The sequence below is a fragment of the Bos indicus genome, chromosome 8 (assembly GCF_029378745.1).
Source record: "Bos indicus isolate NIAB-ARS_2022 breed Sahiwal x Tharparkar chromosome 8, NIAB-ARS_B.indTharparkar_mat_pri_1.0, whole genome shotgun sequence".
NCBI classification, from domain to species: Eukaryota; Metazoa; Chordata; class Mammalia; order Artiodactyla; family Bovidae; genus Bos; species Bos indicus.
The window spans coordinates 17,051,215-17,070,771 of record NC_091767.1 but is presented as its reverse complement, the minus strand read 5'-3'; the positions used below and the strand labels follow the sequence as shown (position 1 = coordinate 17,070,771).

General features: G+C 37.8%; 1 protein-coding gene across 3 annotated transcripts in view; it reads left to right on the top strand.

Moving 5' to 3' along the window:
• Window positions 1-19,557, top strand: part of IFT74 (intraflagellar transport 74) — a 93,396-nt gene that overhangs the window by 60,317 nt on the left and 13,522 nt on the right. For all 3 annotated transcript variants that reach the window (XM_070794188.1, XM_019965864.2, XM_070794189.1), the window contains 3 exons: window positions 10,565-10,618; window positions 12,241-12,338; window positions 12,820-12,946. In XM_070794188.1, coding sequence (XP_070650289.1) covers window positions 10,565-10,618; window positions 12,241-12,338; window positions 12,820-12,946 — 279 coding nt within the window. The remainder of the gene's footprint in view (window positions 1-10,564; window positions 10,619-12,240; window positions 12,339-12,819; window positions 12,947-19,557) is intronic.

The following is a 19,557-nucleotide window of genomic DNA, read 5'->3' as shown; positions in this document are numbered from 1 at the left end:
CCCGTGGTCTATGGCCCACCAGGCTCCTCTGTCCCTGGGATTTTCCAAGCAAAAGTACTAGAATGGGTTGTCATTTCCTTCTTCAGGCGATCTTCCCAACTCAGGGATTTAACCCAGGTCTCCTGCACTGGCCGGAGGATTCTTTACCACTGAGCCTCCAAGGAAGCCTCTACACTGATTGACATTAGGTTGTTTCTAATTTTTCACTACCAAGAATAATGCTGCAGTAAATAACCTTGAAAATTTCCCCTTGATACATACATGTTTGTTAATTTGTTTATTTCTGTAGGCTAAATTTCTAGAAGTGAAATTTTGAATAGAATGTTATTTATGTATACAATTTTTATTATTTTTTAAAATTTCTTTCCAGAAAAGGTTGTACCATTTTATACAACTACAGTTCAGTTCAGTTCAGTCGCTCAGTCATGTCCGACTCTTTGTGACCCCGTGAATCGCAGCACGCCAGGCCTCCCTATCCATCACCAACTCCCGGAGTTCACTCAGACTCATGTCCATAGAGTCAGTGTGTAAAAGTGTTTCCTCACCAGTGCTAGTTATTAGTTTTTGTCAGTCAAGATAATACAGAGCTCTCTGACAATTCAGTGTTCTCCAAGGCCTGAATCTGTGTTACTATGATGATCCACAAGGTGGGGCTAATTTTCTGGACATCTACATACTCAGACTGGGCTTAAGGAACGCAGTTTACAAAGTACAGTCACATATCTCCCCAAGAAGGATTTTTGGACATCATCACTAACTATAAATTATTCCTTCAATTTGAGAGTATGGTATTTTCCCAGAGATTGATGAAACAAACTATCATGTGGTTATTAATACAATATATCACAGGCATCTAAATATCTAACAGCTCTAATGTGATAAATATATGTCATAATAAAAGGCTATAGGATCATAAGATTACTGTTTTAAGTTTCAAATGAATTCATTTCAGTTTATTCCATGATTTATATACTGCTTTCAAGAACAGTAAAAAAGACAACCATTAAATGTTTAGGGAGTGCCAAAAAAAAGAATAGTAAAAACATAGAATACAACCCTTTGGTTTGTCTGTAGGTTACTTCTTCCTACTCATAGTTCCACGGCCCAGGTTAGAAGCTTTTATTCTCTGATTTTGTCAGATAAAATAGAATTTATGAAGACAGAATAGTTTTGTTTTAGAGCACAGGTTCTACAACCAGAATGCCAGGATTCAAATCTGGGCTGTTCTGTTTTACTGGCTGATCTTAGCCATGCTACTTGACCTTTCTGTACCTTTGTTTCTTCGTCTTTAAAGGGAGATAATAATAGTACCTACCTTCCTCTTAGGGTTATTGTGAGGATTAAATGAACAGTTGTGTGAGTGTGTGTGTGTATGACTCAGAATAGCATGCAGTTTTAAAATTGTGCATAAATGTTAGTTATTGGTTGTTAGTATTAATGCTATTAATTTATAAACTGAAACTTGAATAACTGTCATGGAGATTTTCTCAAAACATATTTGGAAAGAATTTTCCCCTTAGTATTTTCTCTGTAACATACAGGATAACATCTTCAGCTTACCATCTGGTATCTGAGATTTCAAATGACATCTTTATGCTGCTATTCTTTAGTTTCTCAATAAACATTCAGTGAAGAATGAGTCATTTCTTGGTGTTCAATTTGGAGACTGGTTAAACTATTCATTAGTATAGTGGTGTTATCTTCAGACCAGGCACATTAGCATCATCTGAAACTTGTTAGAAATGAAACTTCTTGGATTCTACCCCAAACCTACTGAACATGAAACCTTGAGAATACAGTTTAGTAGTTTGTTTCAACAAACCCTCCTGATGATTCTGATGCATGCTAAGGTTTGATAACCACTGCTTTAGGAAATAATTAAGAACTTAACATTGTATTTAGTATACATGCCAAGGATTACTCATTAGACCATATGATTTTGTTGACATTACTCTGTTGAAGAAACTTTTTAAAATGGTACTTTCTCTTTTCTTTAGAAAAGGTGAGACTTTAGGCAATAATTTAACTTTTACATATTTAGAGGATTTTTATTGTATATATTTTAAATGCCTCTAGTAGATAGAATTACCAGACTTGTCTGCATAGCTGTAAAGAAACTTTCTTGGCAAAATTTAAAACATTTTGTAGAGAATGTATGATTGATAAATTGGGTGAAGCTTGAAAGTGAAAGAAGAGAGTGAAAAAGTTGGCTTAAAGTTCAGTACTCAGAAAACTAAGATCATGGCATCCAGTCCCATCACGTGATGGCAAATAGATGGAGAAACAGTGGAAACAGTGACAGACTTTATTTTTTTGGGGCTCCAAAATCACTGCAGATGGTGACTGCATCCATGAAATTAAAAAAGACGCTTACTCCTTGGAAGGAAAGTTATGACCAACCCAGACAGCATGTTAAAAAGCAGAGACGTTACTTTGTCAACAAAGGTCTGTCTAGACAAGGCTATGGTTTTTTCCAGTAGTCATGTATGGATGTGAGAGTTGGACTATAAAAAAAAGCTGAGTACTGAAGAATTGATGCTTTTGAACTGTGGTGTTGGAGAAGACTCTTGAGAGTCCCTTGGACTGCAAGGAGATCCAGCCAGTCCATCCTAAAGGAAATCAGTCCTGCCTGAATGTTCATTGGAAAGACAGATGCTGAACCTGAAACTCAGTACTTTGGCCACCTGATGTGAAAAGCTGACTCATTTGAAAAGACCCTAATGCTGGGAAAGATGGAAGGTGGGAGTAGAAGGGACGAAAGAGGATGAGATGGTTGGATGGCATCACCGAGTCAATGGACATGAGTTTGAGTAAACTCCGGGAGTTGGTGATGGAGAGGGAGGACTGGCGTGCTGCAGTCCATGGGGTCGCAAAGAGTTGACACGACTGAGTGACTGAACTGAACTGAACTGAAGCCAAAAGTTAGTTGAGAACATTAAACTTATATGTACTCATTTTAACCTACCAGTTTAGTAGTATTTGATATATTAGTTTCTTACTACTATAGTGATACACAAAAAGGTAAGAGATGATATAAAAAGTTGAAATTTAATAGGACTACAAAACTAATTAAAATTGAAGTAGGAGTTGGGGAGTAGGAAGTGCTATAGCTTACTAAAATATGTGAAAATGTTAAAGGGGATTTAGATAACAGCTCAATGTGAATTCATGTGATATAGCCTCCAGAACAGCTGGAATCCTAATCCTTTTGCATTAACAAAAGATGAATATGTAGACTATGAGAAGTGATAGTCTGTTTGGAATCCTGTTTTTGGCATCATACTTTAAAAGGAATAAAGGATTGGAATTCACTAAGAGTACAATGAACAGATGTTAAGGGGGCTGAAACCATGCCAAATAAGGAACACTTGATGGTACTGAATATCAATAGTACTGGGAGGTTTACCTTGCCTCAGAAGGATCCCAAGTGCTAGAAAGGAAAAAGTCCTTCCAGCAAAAGTCCTTCGGGGTTAATTTTTGCCCCTCGGCATTAATTTTATTTGCTCTCTGCTGCTTTTTCTCCTCTAAAATCAGTAAGTCTGCTGACTTGGGGGCCTTGGGGCCAGGGAGTCACTAGCACGTACCTTGTACACTGGAGAGAAGATTGGGGTAGCTACGTATTCTGGAAAATGGTGATCAGATCACATCAAATACTCAGAGTTTGAAAGTAGCTGTGAAATAACCCTCATTTTATGAGCGTGTCCTTTCCATCTCCTTGGTCTCTTCATTAGACCCTTTTGCTGGCCTGCTTTTTTTACACCTCCAGTGTGACAGCCAATTAGCTTCCCTCATCTATGATCTTGTTGTCTTCTATAATAAGAAACCTAAGGGCAGATACCTTTTTCCTGAGGTAAAACAAGCCCTGTGTTTTACCCTACTTTAGGATGACCCATGTCTATACATTGCCTCTCATGGAACGCTCAGATATTAATCCACCAACTGAGAAATTACAAAATAGAGGAGTTCACTAGGGATCTGATCTCTTTTCTTTTTAGCCGCAATGATATGGGGGAGGAGGTTTTCTGAAACTTGTTAATCTGCTAAGATATAGGGGTCTGTCTTACCTAATGCAGCTGACTAGCTGTATAGCTGGAGACATTGACCAGATATATCTTTCAGCTCCATGTTTTGGTAACTTGGAGCATGGGATTGAGTGGAGTAGCAGATAGGAATCTCCCAGGTTTCTGACTTGCATGATTATGATGGTGAAGGGCTTTCAAACATAGTAGCGAATACAGAGGGGTACAGACTTTGAGGGAGAAGACTGATGCATTTAACTATGGAATGGCTCAGGAGTAAAGAATCTGCCTGCCAATGCAGGAGCCACAGGAGACGTGGGTTCAGTCCCTGAGTTGGAAAGGTCCCCTGGAGAAGGGCATCACACTCCAGTACTCTTGCTTGGAGAATCCCATGGACAGAGGAGCCTGGCGGGCTACAGTCCATAGCGTCGCAAAGAGTTGGACGTGACTGAAGTGACTAGCATGCATGCATACATGCTGTGTGTTAGGATGTCCTAAAACGTATCCACAAAAATATATCTAATAAATAATTGGATAAAACAATCTGAAAATTAGGAAAAAGACAAAGAGTTCTTCAACCACAAGAATGAGTGGGATTTCCGTGGATATAATGTAGCATTCAGTTCAGTTCAGTTGCTCAGTCATGTCCAACTCTTTGCAACCCCATGGACTGCCCCATGCCAGGCCTCCCTGTCTAACACCAACTCCCGGGGTTTACCCAAACTCATGTCCATTGAGTCAGTGATGCCATCCACCCATCTCATCCTCTGTTATCCCCTTCTCCACTTGCACTCAATCTTTCCCAGCATCAGGGTCTTTTCAAATGAGTCAGCTCTTCACATCAGGTGGCCAAAGTATTGGAGTTTCAGCTTTAGTGTCAATGTTTCCAATGAATATCAGGACTAATCTCCTTTAGGATGGACTGGTTGGATTTCCTTGCAGTCCAAAGGACTCTCAAGAGTCTTCTCCAACATCACAATTCAAAAGCATCAATTCTTTGGCTCTCAGCTTTCATTATAGTCCAACTCTCATATCCGTACATGACTACTGGAAAAACCATAGCTTTGACCAAATGGACCTTTGTTGGCAAAGTAATGTCTCTGCTTTTTAATATGCTGTCTAGGTTGGTCGTAACTTTTCTTCCAAGGAGCAAGTGTCTTTTAATTTCATGGCTGCAGTCACCATCTGCAGTGATTTTGGAGCCCCCCAAAATAAAGTCTGTCACTGTTTCCACTGTTTCTCTGTCTATTTACCATGAAGTGATGGGGCCAGATGCCATGATGTTAGTTTTCTGAATGTTGAGTTTTAAGCCAACTTTTTCACTCTCCTCTTTCACTTTCATCAAGAGGCTCTTTAGTTCTTCTTCACTTTCTGCCATAAGGGTGGTGTCATCTGCATATCTGAGGTTATTGATACTTCTCCCGGCAGTCTTGATTCCAGCTTGTGCTTCTTCCAGTCCAACATTTCTCATGATGTACTCTGCATATAAGTTAAATAAGCAGAGTGACAATATACAGCTTTGACGTACTCCTTTCCCAATTTGGAACCAGTCTGCTGTTCCATGTCTAGTTCTAACTGTTGCTTTTTGACCTGCATACAGATTTTTCAGGAGGCAGGTCAGGTGGTCTGGTATTCCCATCTCTTTCAGAATTTTCCACAGTTTGTTGTAAACCACATAGTCAAAGGCTTAGACATTGCCAATAAAGCAGAAATAGATGTTTTTTCTGGAACTTTTGCTTTTTCAACGATCCAACGGATGATGGCCATTTGATCTCTGGTTCCTCTGCCTTTTCTAAAACAAGCTTGAACATCTGGAAGTTCACAGTTCATGTACTGTTGAAGCCTGCTTTGGAGAATTTTGAGTATTTGCTGGCGTGTGAAATTAGGGCAGCTGTGGTACTTTGAGTGTTCTTTGGCATTGCCTTTCTTTGGAATTGGAATGAAAACTGACCTTTTCCAGTCCTGTGGCCATTCTGAGATTTCCAAATTTGCTGGCATACTGAGTGCAGCACTTTCACAGCATCATCTTTTAGGATTTGAAACAGCTCAACTGGAATTCCGTCACCTCCACTAGCTTTGTTCTTAGTGATGCTTCCTAAGACCCACTTGACTTGGCATTCCAGGATGTCTGGCTCTAGATGAGTGATCACACCATCATGATTATCTGGGTCGTGAAGATCTTTTCTGTATAGTTCTTAATTCTTGCCACCTCTTCTTAATATCTTCTGCTTATGTTAGGTCCATACCATTTCTGTCCTTTATTGTGCCCATCTTTGCACAATATGTTCCTTTGGTATCTAATTTTCTTGAAGAGATCTCTAGTCTTTCCCATTCTATTGTTTTCCTCTATTTCTTTGCAATGATCACTGAAGAAGGCTTTCTTATCTCTCCTTGAGATTCTTTGGAAGTCTGCATTCAAATGGGTTTATCTTTCCTTTTCTCCTATGTCTGTCACTTTGCTTCTTAAGCGAAAGGCAAAGGAGAAAAGGAAAGAATGTAACATTAGAGGTCAACTAAGAGAATAATCTGGAATTTAAATGAAGAAAGGGAAATCTGTGAAGAGAAGACAGAGAAGGAAAGATCTGAAAGTCAGAAAAACCAGAAAAGCCGCCTCTGCAAGCAGCAAAACACATGAGGAGGAAAGAATTGGAAGAAGGAAGGATGTATCAGTAGTATCGAATATTGCAGAGTGAAATAACTCAAAACTGCCCCTTGGATTTGATAATTAAGGAATCATGATCTTTCTGTGAACAACGTCACTGAAATGGCAGGAGGGTAAGCCTGATTATGTGTCTTGAGGTCTAATAGCAAGATGAGTCGCTCAGTCGTGTCCGACTCTTTGTGACCCCTTGGACTGTAGCCTATCAGGCTCCTCCGTCCATGGGATTTTCCAGACAAGAGTGCTGGAGTGGATTGCCATTTCCTTCTCCAGGGGATCTTACCAACCCAGGAATTGAACCTGGGTCTCCCGCATCACGGGCCGATGCTTTACCTCTGAGCCACCAGGGAAGCCTGATGAGAAACAAACAAGCAAGATAAGAAACTGAAAACATCCTGTGTAGAAAATTCTCTTAAGTTTAGAAGAGGAAAGATAAAATGGTTATTAAATTCCTGTAAAGCCTAAGATACAGGCCTTCTTTTTTAATCCCTTAATGCCTGACAGTCTCCCAAGAGGACTTCTGACACAGCCACACAAGGACTAAGAGTTTCTTAGAAACCTAGGCCATGACCGATTTAGCAAATACTAACTTTTCTGCTACTTCACACATGTTATTTAACATTTGCGTGCATATCAGCTTCCTATGAGGATATTCCAGATCATGTATGCTATAAGAAGTTCATATTCTCTGTTTGTTTTTCATCCAAAAAACTAATGCTACAAATAACTGAATGGTAACATCATTATAAGACTAATCTTAATGCATCTACAATGTATTTTTTAAAAAATTTAATCATACACAAACTTTATTATTACAAGTTAAAAAGATCCCTCCTGTTCCCCTTATCAAACTAATCATGCTGCATCAGTATGCTGAGACCATTGTTGTTCATCTGAACTGAGTAGTAGTTCACTAATGTTAATGCATTCAAAACCTTAGTCAGATTGAACCAAATGTTTCCCGTTGGTTCTGAGTATTCCCTGACTGGGAATTCATGACCTTTGGGTATTTACTATCCTTATTCAGTTGCTTTCAGCTTTTTACTATGAGTACTATTGTGGGCTTCTCTGCTAGCTAAGATGCCAAAGAATCTGCCTGCAATAGAGGACACCTGGTTCAGTCCCTGGGTCAGGAAGATCCCCTGGAGAAGGGAAAACTACCTATCTACTCTAGTATTCTTGCCTGGAGAATTCATGGGCAGAGGAGCCTGGCAGGCTACAGTCCATGGGGTCACAAAGATTCAGACACGAGCAAGTGAGTAGCGCACGCACACGCGCGCACGCACACACACACACACACACTGTTGTGGGGGCCTTGGCAAGTTTTTTTTTTTTTTTTCTGTGTAAGGGCTATCCTTAATGAATTTGGGAAAACTGTTTTCAGACCTGAAAGCAGAAAAGCTGTCTGCCAACTTGGGTCTCTGACTTTGCCATCACCTTTATAGATGGGCAGCTCACTTCCTATCCAAGCAAGTATACAAGTGGAAATTTATCGGTGCCATGTAATTAGGGGCTCTACTCTATCTACTTCACTCCCTAGCGTTATTGCTCTTTTAGTTGGCACCTGGCAAAACGGTATACTTAATAGGAGGCTATGTAGAACACAGGCTGACCAGTCGGTTTTTAGCCTCTAGTCTTTAACTGTTGATTCCCCCATTCTCTTCGAATCCTTCTTCTGAAAGTCGTTCTAAATGTCAGCTTCTTACCAGGAGCCCCCTTAGAAATCTCTTATTCTCTCCATCTTTGCTGGGCATCATCTTAGTAAAATTCCTTAGCTTTTCCAGAATGCTGAGAACCAAATGACTTTAATGAAGAAACTGAAGACTGGAGCAAGCACAAATCTATTCTATTTTCTCTACCTGGGATCCTGGGAGCACAGGACTGCAGCCATCTTACTAGTTGAGGAAAATGGCCCTGGGCCTCCAAATCTCAATTTTTGTTATACTAAAAATCCTGTTTTTCTAAAATAATCATGATCTAGTTTTACTAATGATCCCTTCATGCAGCTATAAAGTGTCAAATTTTGTCCTTGTGTTTGGGTCTTGGATTTTTGCCCTTGTAATCATGTGTTTCACATATATTAAATACAACTTGTCTAGAATTACTTAAAGCAACTTCTTCCTCGGCTTACTTTTTTCTTTCTTTAAGTAACTAATACGACAATGTCCTCAGTTGCCCAAGACAGAAACCTGGGAGTCATACTTGAGTTCTCCATCTCCAACCCTCACCACAATCAATTCACTCTAGCTCTTAAATGTCTCAAAAAAAAAAAAAAAAAAAATCTCTACCTTATATCCTAATTGCCACTGGTCAGTCTTCATCTGTTAACTGGGTCATTGTGACAACCTCCTAACTGGTCTTACTGTCTCCAATCTTTTATTCTCCTGATCAGAAATATTTTTCAGAAATGCAAATTGATAATTTTATTCCTCTTCTTAAAATTCTTCAATAGTCTTACCATTGTCCTTAGGAGAAAATCCAAATGTTTATAACATATTCCATGTAAGGTCTCTCATAACCTACCTCATCTTTTTTTTTTTAATGGGAGTATAATTGCTTTACAATTTGTATTAGTTTCTCCTGTACAACAGTGTGAATCAGCTGTAAGTATACAAATATCCCCTCCCTCTTGAGCCTCCCTCTCAACCTCCCCCATGCCACCCCTCTTGGTCATCATAGAGCACCGAGCTGAGCTCTCCCCATACTATGCAGCAGTTTCCCAATGGATATCTGTTTTACACATGGTGGTATATGTATGTCAATGCTACTCTCTTAATTCATCCCACCCTCTCCTATCTCATTTTTGTACCACTTTTTCTCTTCATATTCTCTTTCAGTTCTTTGTGCTACCATATTCATCCTCACTTTTAAATTTCAGTACTTATAATGCTTTGATTTTGAACTTCTTCTATAATTTGACCCAGTAACTGCTATTCATCCTTTCTTTATAATGCACACATGTTAAATATTACTTCTTTAGAGAAAAATTTCCTGAATCCCCAAACTAGATTGTCTTTGCTGTGTACTGCTGTAATATCCTTTACTTTCATCTAATAGCACTTCAGTTCAGTTCAGTTCAGTTGCTCAGTTGTGTCCGACTCTTCGCAACCCCATGAACCGCAGCCAGGCCTCCTTGTCCATCACCAACTCCCGGAGTTTACCCAAACTCATGTCCATCGAGTCAGTGATTCCATCCAGCCATCTCATCCTCTGTCATCCCCTTCTCCTCCTGCCCCCAATCCCTCCCAGCATCAGAGTCTTTTCCAATGAGTCAACTCTTCGCATGAGGTGGCCAGCGTACTGGAGTTTCAGCTTTAGCATCATTCCTTCCAAAGAAATCCCAGGGCTGATCTCCTATAGAATGGACTGGTTGGATCTCCTTGCAGTCCAAGGGACTCTCCAGAGTCTTCTCCAACACCACAGTTCAAAAGCATCAATTCTTCGGCACTCAGCCTTCTTCACAGTCCAACTCTCACATCCATAAATTGTTAAATCCTTAGACTTTAAGTTCTGTGAGGACACTAACCCTGCTATTTTGTTTGCTGTTGTGAGCTATTCAGAGATGAGATGAACTTCTGTGGGAGTGTATATTTCCCATCACCAGTGTGTTCATGTGTAGGTTGAAATTGGAACTAAAATAGAGAACCTTTGGAGACCTTTTCAGTTCTTTCCACTAAGGAGATTGTTTTTTACCAAGTTGTCAAGCATATAAATATATAACTTTTAAAATAAAATCAATTTAAATGAATCTCACCTAATTGAACATTAATATTAAACTCTGAATATGTAATGACTAATAGCATATAGAGAACCTAAGAGATATTTCTAATTTTGAGTACTGTAACTGGAGTTTTTAATTAATGTTATTTTCTTTTATTGCTTGTAGGTGAAATGAATCAGAAGTACAAGGAGCTAAAAAAGAGGGAGGAAAATATGGACAGTAAGTGATAATCTTAGAGATGTGAAAATATATTCTCAGATAGTTGTTCATTTATACTAAATCAGAGATCTCACTTTGGGAAGATACAGTGACTAATAATAAGTGCAGAAGTGTGGACATTCAAAGCATTTGACTTGAAGTATTACTAAATATCTAACGTAGTTTAGGGATGGGTAGAGAGTTAGAGAAAGATTTTGTACATGTGTATACGTGTGTACGATTGTATGTTAGGGATACAAAAGCTAGTATTTACGTTTATAGTCTGTATAGAGAGTCTATAGACCACTCGTTGATTGAACATTGGATGTTCTCTTTTACATGCTTTACCCTTAATATCTTTCACCTTTTTTACACTTTTCATAATACCTAACTCGTTATATATTAGCCCTCATCTCTGATTTTGTTTCTTGGTTCTGTCACTAACTGAAACTTCTGTTGTGGCTTCTCATTCACTTTTTTTTTTTTTAATCTGAATTTTAACTTTGTAAATAGATGGTGACTTTAAGTTATGTTGTACATTCAAAAGTTTATAAAAATTTACTATATTAATGATTACTAGTCTCTTTTAAATTATCATTTTTCTAGAATTTGACATTTTTGTAAGTCTGATGTCATTTGTTACCTTCATAGAAGCATGTTATAAATCAGTAACGGCCAACTCTGGTTTAGCAATATCCCAAGACTACTTTCGGAGAAGGCAGTGGCACCCCACTCCAGTACTCTTGCCTGGAAAATCCCATGGACGGAGGAGGCTGGTAGGCTGCAGTCCATGGGGTCGCAAAGAGTCGGACACAACTGAGCGACTTCACTTTCACTTCTCACTTTCATGCATTGGAGAAGGAAATGGCAACCCACTCAAGTGTTCTTGCCTGGAGAATCCCAGGGATGGGGGAGCCTGGTGGGCTGCCATCTATGGGGTCGCACAGAATCGGACACGACTGAAGCGACTTAGCAGCAGCAGCAGCAGTAGCAGCAAGACTACTTTAAAAATTTCAACAAGTACCAAAAACTACCTCAAAATTAATTTGTTGTTTCATGCAAATAGTAAAATTATTTTAATTTTTGGAAGATCCATAGAAATATTTTAAGAATGTTAATAAGAGCAAATTATATACTAATTTTATATTAGAGAAGAAAAAGAATGATGTCTTAGAATATTTATTTATAATCTGAATAAATCACTAAACTTATTCAATTGAGACTATTTTGGCATTACAAGGAAAATGCTCAATTTTCAGGTAAAAAAGATATAGTAGTATTTTCAGAAGTAAAGTTAGTGGCCAGTTACACATGTTAATAATTGTAGCTGTATCAATGAGATACTAGTGTAAAACCATAGGAATTTTTCTCATGTCCATCTTATCAGCTGTTGCTTCTGAGCCTGCATTTATAAATATTTAGTGTATTTGTATTAAGATCATAATAGTTAAACTTTAAAAGATTGAAAGTATGTAGAAATGTTCTTATTGAGTAATTTAATTACCCTTGGGTTAAAAAATTAAAGTGATAGTTAAAAATTTGCTTTGAACTTCTAAAAAGTATTCCTCAGACCTACAAATCAGAGCTTATATAGTGTTTAGTTATACCAACAGTAGCCTTTCATCATATTTTTCAATCGACAGCTTTTATTGAGACTTTTGAGGACACTAAGAACCAGGAACTGGAAAGGAAGGCACAGATAGAAGCCAGCATTGTTTCGCTTTTGGAGCACAGCAGTCGAGTAAGTGCCATGTGCCAGTCTTACTGTCCTCATTATTTTTACTGTGGTTACCTTAAAAATACAGCTCAAAAACCGCAAATGTTCACTATTACATAAGAGCACAGGATACCTAATGAATATCTTGATTCCTCAAAAAATGTTTATTGAGCAGCTACTATTGTGTGGTACCATAGGAGAAAAAATACCTGATCTCTTTTCAATATTCTAAGTGTTTTTAAAATCCAATTAGTTCCTATAATAGCATTGTTGAATCTTTCTACAGTGAAATAAAGCAAATATAAAAGAAACAATTCTGAATTTTAATTTAACCTCTCCTTACTGAGAAATCTGACTTTGAATATCATGTTTTCTTTTATAAAATATATATATGTAATGAATGATTTATTTCAAAACATCCAGTCCTTTAGCAGCATTTTTAAGAGTTTTATTGGAAAGTTAAATTAATGGAATTTTTTCCACTTTTATGTCTCTGCAAATACAGAATATAAATCGTATGAAACAGATATCCTCTATCACCAATCAAGAGCTGAAAATGATGCAGGATGATCTCAATTTTAAATCTACTGAAATGCAGAAATCACAGAGTACGGCTAGGAATCTGACTTCAGGTGAGAAAACTGTAGATTTTAATATCCTTTTTTTTCTGTAACAAATTGGAACTTTAAAAATCTGTTATTCTCCTTAATTTTTTTTAAAGACTGTGGATATAATTTATGATTGCCTATTGCTGCAGTCATTCATAGGCTCAGAATTTTGTGTGACCTTTCATATCCACTTCATAGTAATTCATTGGCATATTCTCATTCATTTAACATTTATTGAATATTTGCTCTGTGCCTTTGCTATAATTTGGGTATACAGAAATTTTTAGGACTTGAAATGGCTCAGCTGGAATTCCTTCACCTCTACTAGCTTTGTTTGACTTCACACTCCAGGATGTTTGGCTCTAGGTGAGGGATAAGACCATCATGCTTATCTAGGTGAGCAAATTTGGAAAACTCAGTAGTGGCCTCAGGACTGGAAAAGGTCACTTTTCATTCTAATCCCAAAGAAGGGCAATGCCAAAAATATGTTCAAACTACTGCACAATTGCATTAATTCCCATGCCAGCAAGGTAATGCTTAAAATCCTTCAAGCTAGGCTTCAATAGTATGTGAACCGAGAACTTCCAGATGTTCAAGCTGGATTTAGAAAAGGCAGAGGAAGCAGAGATCAAATTGCCAACATCCGTTGGTTCAAATGCAGGAGACCCCAGTTTGATTCCTGTCTCAGGAAGATCCCTGAAGAAGGAATAGGCTACCCACTCCATATGCATGGCCTTTTCTGGTCGCTCAGACGGTATAGCATCCACCTGCAATGTAGGAGACCTGGGTTCAATCCCTGGGTTGGGAATATCCCCTAGAGGAGGGCATGGCAATCCATTCCAGTATTCTTGCCTGGAGAAGCCCCATGGACAGAGGAGCCTGGTGAGCTATGGTCCATGGAGTCACAAAGAGTCAGACACAACTGAATGACTAAGCACAGCACAACACAGAAAAACCAGGAGAATTCCAGAAAAACATCTACTTCAGCTTTATTGACTATGCTAAAGCCTTTGACTGTGTGGATCACAACAAAGTATGAAATATTCTAAAAGAAATGGGAATACCAGACTACCTTACCTGCCTCCTGAGAAACCTGTCTGTAGGTCAAGAAGCAATAGTTAGAACTGGACATGGAGCAGCAGACTGGTTCTAAATTGGGAAGGAAGTACGTCAAGGCTGTATATTGTCACACTGCTTATTTAACAGTTATGCAGAGTATATCATGCAAAATGCCAGGCTGGATGAAGCACAAGCTGGAATCAAGATTGCCGGGAGAAATATCAATAATCTCAGATAGGCAGATGACACCACTCTAATGACAGAAAGCTAAGGGGAACTAAAGAACCTCTTGTTGAAAGTAAAAGAGGAGAGGGAAAAAGCTGGCTTAACACTCAACATTCAAAAAATGAAGATCATGGCATCTGGTCCCATCACTTCATGTCAAATAGATGGGGAAACAATGAAAACAGTGATAGACTTTATTTTCTTGGGCTCTAAAATCACTGTGGATGGCAACTGCAATCAGGAGATTAAAAGACACGTGCTCCTTGGAAGAAAAGCTGTTGACTAACCCAGACAGAGTGTTAAAAAGCAGAGACTACTTTGCCAACTAAGGTCCATCTAGTCAAAGCTATCGCTTTTCCAGTAGTCATGTATGGATGTGAGAGCTGGACAGTAAAAAAGGCAGAGTGCCAAAGAATCAATGCCTTTGAATCAGTCAATCCTGAAGGAAATCAACCCTCAGTATTCACTGGAAGGACTGATGTTGAAGCTGAAGCTACAATTCTTTGGCCACCTGATGCGAAGACCCAACTTATTGGCAAATATCCTGATGCTGGGGTCGAAAGCAGGAGGAAAAGGGGATGACAGAGGATGAGATGGTTGGATGGTATCACCAACTCAATGGACATGAGTTTGAGCAAATTCCGGGAAGTAGTGAAGGACAGGGAAGTCTGGAATGCTGCAGTCCATGGGGTTGCAAAGAGTCAGACCCAACTGAGCAACTGAACAACAACAATTTTTTTTTTTAATCCAGTCTATTTCTTCAAGAAATTTTTCAATCTGGTAGAATGAGAAATAATTGAAATATAATGAAACAGTACTATGATATAAGCATAAAGAGCAGTGGAGGTACACAGGGCTCATATCCCCCTGGTCTTGGGTAATTAGGAGAGGTCCTGCAGGTGGCACTATTTTAATTGTAATTAGTTTCAGTTATTATGACTACCATGAGATTAGAGCAGCACTGTCTGAAAGAAATGTAATGCTAGCCACAAATATAATTTAAATTTCCTAGTAGCCACATTAAAAAAGTAAAAAAGAGGTGACTTTTAATAATATATTTTGTTTAACCCAGTGTAAAAAGCACATAAAATTTACCATCCTGTAAGTATACAGTATAGTAAATTATCTATACATTGTTATGTGACAGATATCTAGAACATACTCATCTTGCAAAAGTGGTATTTATACGCATTGAACAGCAGCTCTGCATTTTCTCCTCCTCCTGTGCCCCAGCTAACCATAGTCTACTTTCTGTTTGACTGTGTTACAAGTGGTAACATGCGTATTTGACTTTGTGTTACTGGTTTAGTTCATTTGTCATGGTTCTCAGAGTTCATCTGTGTTGTGACATGTGGCAGGATTTCCTTTTTTTGAAGGCTGAAAAATATTCTGTGCTGTCGTAACTACCACATTTTCATTATTCATTCATTTGTTGACATTTAGGTTGTTTCTACCTGAAGGCTATTGTGAATCATACTTCAATGAACATGAGTATACAAATATCTCTTCACAATCGTCTTTCAGCTGTTTTGGATGTATACAACTATGAATATTTTTACACCTTTATTTTCTTTTTTTCATAAGCTGAAGTATTTTATGTTTAATTATTTCATCTAAGAAATTTTTATGTTGTGTTTTAGGCCATAGTTTAAAATTTTTTATTATCTAAGGTCAGTATTAATTCAACAAGTTTTTGCCTCCTTTAAGCTATCTTTATATAAGAAACATACATTTTTTAAAGAGTAAATATCAGAACTAGCAAATGAGTTCAGTAATTATAACTTTGTGTTCCTTTCATATTTTTATATTTTGTATTTACGTTTCTTTTAAAAGCCTAGTTAATAAAAAAAATGAGAACTAGTTTCAGTGGAGATAAAAATCCAGTTTATTACTGATAAGGATTTTACTGAAAATTTCCCTTTTAAAGCTTGAATTATCTGACCCCTACAATTAATTTCATTTTCTGTGCTCACTTTTTTTAAAAAACTTTTTATTTTGTATTGGGGTATAGCCAGTTAACAATGTTGTGATAGTTTCAGGTGAACAGAGAAGAAACTCAGCCATACAGATACGTGTATCCATTCTCCCCAAACTCCCCTCCCATCCAGGAGGGAGCAGAGTTCCATGTACTATACAGTAGGTCCTTGTTGGTTATCCATTCTAAATATTAATATAGCAGTATTGTACTCAGATGTTTTCAAGTGCTATTTTAACCCATGCATATACATTGTTTTTTTTATTGTTCCTTAACATCATCCCCAATAAGAAACTTCTATCTGGAGATCACCATAAGAGGTTTAGAATATTATGATTCAGCTTTCAGAGATAATGAATTTTACATCCCCTTTTTGTGAACTGCCTTCCTTTGGCCCTTGAAGTTATAATTGGAACTCACCTAATTTTCTTGGTGTACTCTATGTTTCTTAATGGGGCAAATCACTCCCAAGGGGGAAAATTACTTCTTGGGAGGAAGGTAAAAAAAATATTTTAGACACTAATTATAATGGTTTGTGGCCCTCCAAAGGGTCATTGTACATAAACAGATATACATCTGTAATATAAAAACTTCATGGGAGGTGACTAGGAAAACAGTAGTCTACAAACGGCTCCTTTGGGGGACAACAATGAAAAAAAAAAGATAAAGAAGCACTGATAAACTGCATGAGTGAAGAGGCAAGGAACCTGTCAGCAATAGTTTTTATTTATATTTTTGGAAAGGAAACGCCAGAGAATAAACAAATGCTCTGATGGCAGAATATTTCAGGAACATTTCCCCAGGTCAAAGTGGCTCCTTCTGAGATTTTGCTACTATGTACACACTGCTTGGTAAACTTTTCAACTTCATAGCATATCAGAAGGAACTAGTCTGCATCCTCTTCCTGTCTCTTCTCTTGGAGAAGGTTTTAGCTTTTCATGGGGACCTGCTGTTAAAGGAAGATAAACTTTATACCAACCAACCATTTTCTCCCTTTCTCTAGGAAAAGCAGTATATGTAGTTTTTAAGTGTATTTCCCTAATATATCTTTAAATTAAACTTGTAGTTAGATTTATATAGCTTTTTACTGAACAGTCAAAATATACAAACTAAGTACATTTCCTATTTGGAACATTGGAACACCATAAGCCTCAGTGACTTTGATTCAGTGCTTTGATTCTCATCTTAACTATTTCCAACCCTAGTAGAAATGTTAATCCAACAAAACGAAAGCCCTCTCAACAACACTTAAGTCCATGTGTATCTTATAAAATAACAAATGTCAATATTATTGAGCCTTTAGATTCTTTAAAGGGACAGAGGAAATGTTCACATTTAATTATACCAACTTAGGACAAATGTGGTTGGTAACAACCTTCTTTCTTAAATCAATGTCTTCTGAAGCCTTTTTTTTTTTTTTTTTACTGTTTGATATTTAATATCCTGTGTGATTTTGTCGTAATAATAAGCTATGAGTCACTCAATTCTTGAACATATTTTTATTATGATGTCACCTTCCAGGTATATTTTAATCTTTCTGATTTTTTAGGTAGTAGAGAAAGATGTAATAGCAGCTTTGTATTTAATTTTTTATTAGGGAATCTGGATCAGATCAGATCAGTCACTCAATCGTGTCTGACTCTTTGCGACCCCATGAATCGCAGCACGCCAGGCCTCCCTGTCCATCACCAACTCCCGGAGTTCACTCAGACTCACGTCCGTTGAGTCAGTGATGCCATCCAGCCATCTCATCCTCTGTTGTCCCCTTCTCCTCCTGCCCCCAATCCCTCCCAGTATCAGAGTCTTTTCCAATGAGTCAACTCTTCGCATGAGGTGGCCAAAGTACTGGACTTTCAGCTTCAGCATCATCCCTTCCAAAGAAATCCCAGGGCTGATCTCCTTCAGAATGGACTGGTTGGATCTCCTTGCAGTCCAAGGGACTCCCAAGAGTCTTCTCCAACACCACAGTTCAAAAGCATCAATTCTTCGGTGCTCAGCCTTCTTCACAGTCCAACTCTCACGTCCATACATGACCACAGGAAAAACCATAGCCTTGACTAGACGGACCTTTGTTGGCAAAGTAATGTCTCTGAATCTGTATAGATAATAATAATTAATTCCAAGTAAATTTTGATAAATCTTACATGAAAAAACCAACTTACTTACCCATTGCCTGCCCTGTATAAGAGAGACATCCTGGTAAGAAGTGCCAGAAATCTGTGTATAAATGCCAACCAGATACTTATCTGGCTGCTGAAATGTATATGCATAGAGTAGACTTCATGTTACTTAAGGGAAAAGCGGAATTTGAAAGAACTGAATGCAGAGATTTCCAATGCTATGTACTCCAAAGGAGAAAAGTTTAGAGTTTTATTAATTTCGGCAAAGTTAATTGTTCATTTATAATATAAATCAACACTCTTCAAAGGAACAGAATATGGAGTCTCTAACATCATTTAAAATGTCCATTATACCATAAAAATTTAATAATGTAAAGAAAGAAGAAAATATAAGTCAAGAGAAAAATTAGTCACTATATACTGAACCTGAGATAATCCAGATATTAAAATGAAAAGGACTTTAAGAGTTATAAGCATATTTAAGGGCTTGAGGGAAATAAAATCATAATAAATGAACAGGTAGAGAATCCCACAAAGAAATGAAAATAACAAAAAAAGAACCAACTGAAAATTCTAGAGTTGAAAATACAACTAAAATGAAAAAAATCACTGATCGTAACAGAAGATAGAAGACAATTGGGAAAAAGAATCAGTGAACTGAAAAGATAAATAAATAGAAATTAACTAACCTGAAGAAGAAAAAAAAAGAGTAGAGCCTTCATGATCTGTGGGACAATTTCAAGCAGTCTAACTTACATGTAATTGGAGTCCCAAAAAGAAAAGAGGGACAGAGAATGGGAGAGAAAAGATAGTTGGAAAATGGCTGAAATTTTTCTGAATTTGATGAAAAACATTGTACAGACCTAGGTCAAGAAGCAACAGTTAGAACTGGACATGGAACAACAGACTGGTTCCAAATAGGAAAAGGAGTACATCAAGGCTGTATATTGTCACCCTGCTTATTTAACTTATATGCAGAGTACATCATGTGAAATGCTGGACTGGATGAGGCACAAGCTGAAATCAAGATTGCCGGGAGAAATATCAATAATCTCAGATATGCAGATGACACCACCCTTATGGCAGAAAGTGAAGAAGAACTAAAGAGCCTCTTGATGAAAGTGAAAGAGGAGAGTGAAAAAGTTAGCTTAAAACTCAACATTCAGAAAACTAAGATCATGGCATCTGGTCCCATCACTTCATGGCAAATAGATGGGGAAACAGTGGAAACAGTGGATGACTTTATTTTGGGGGGC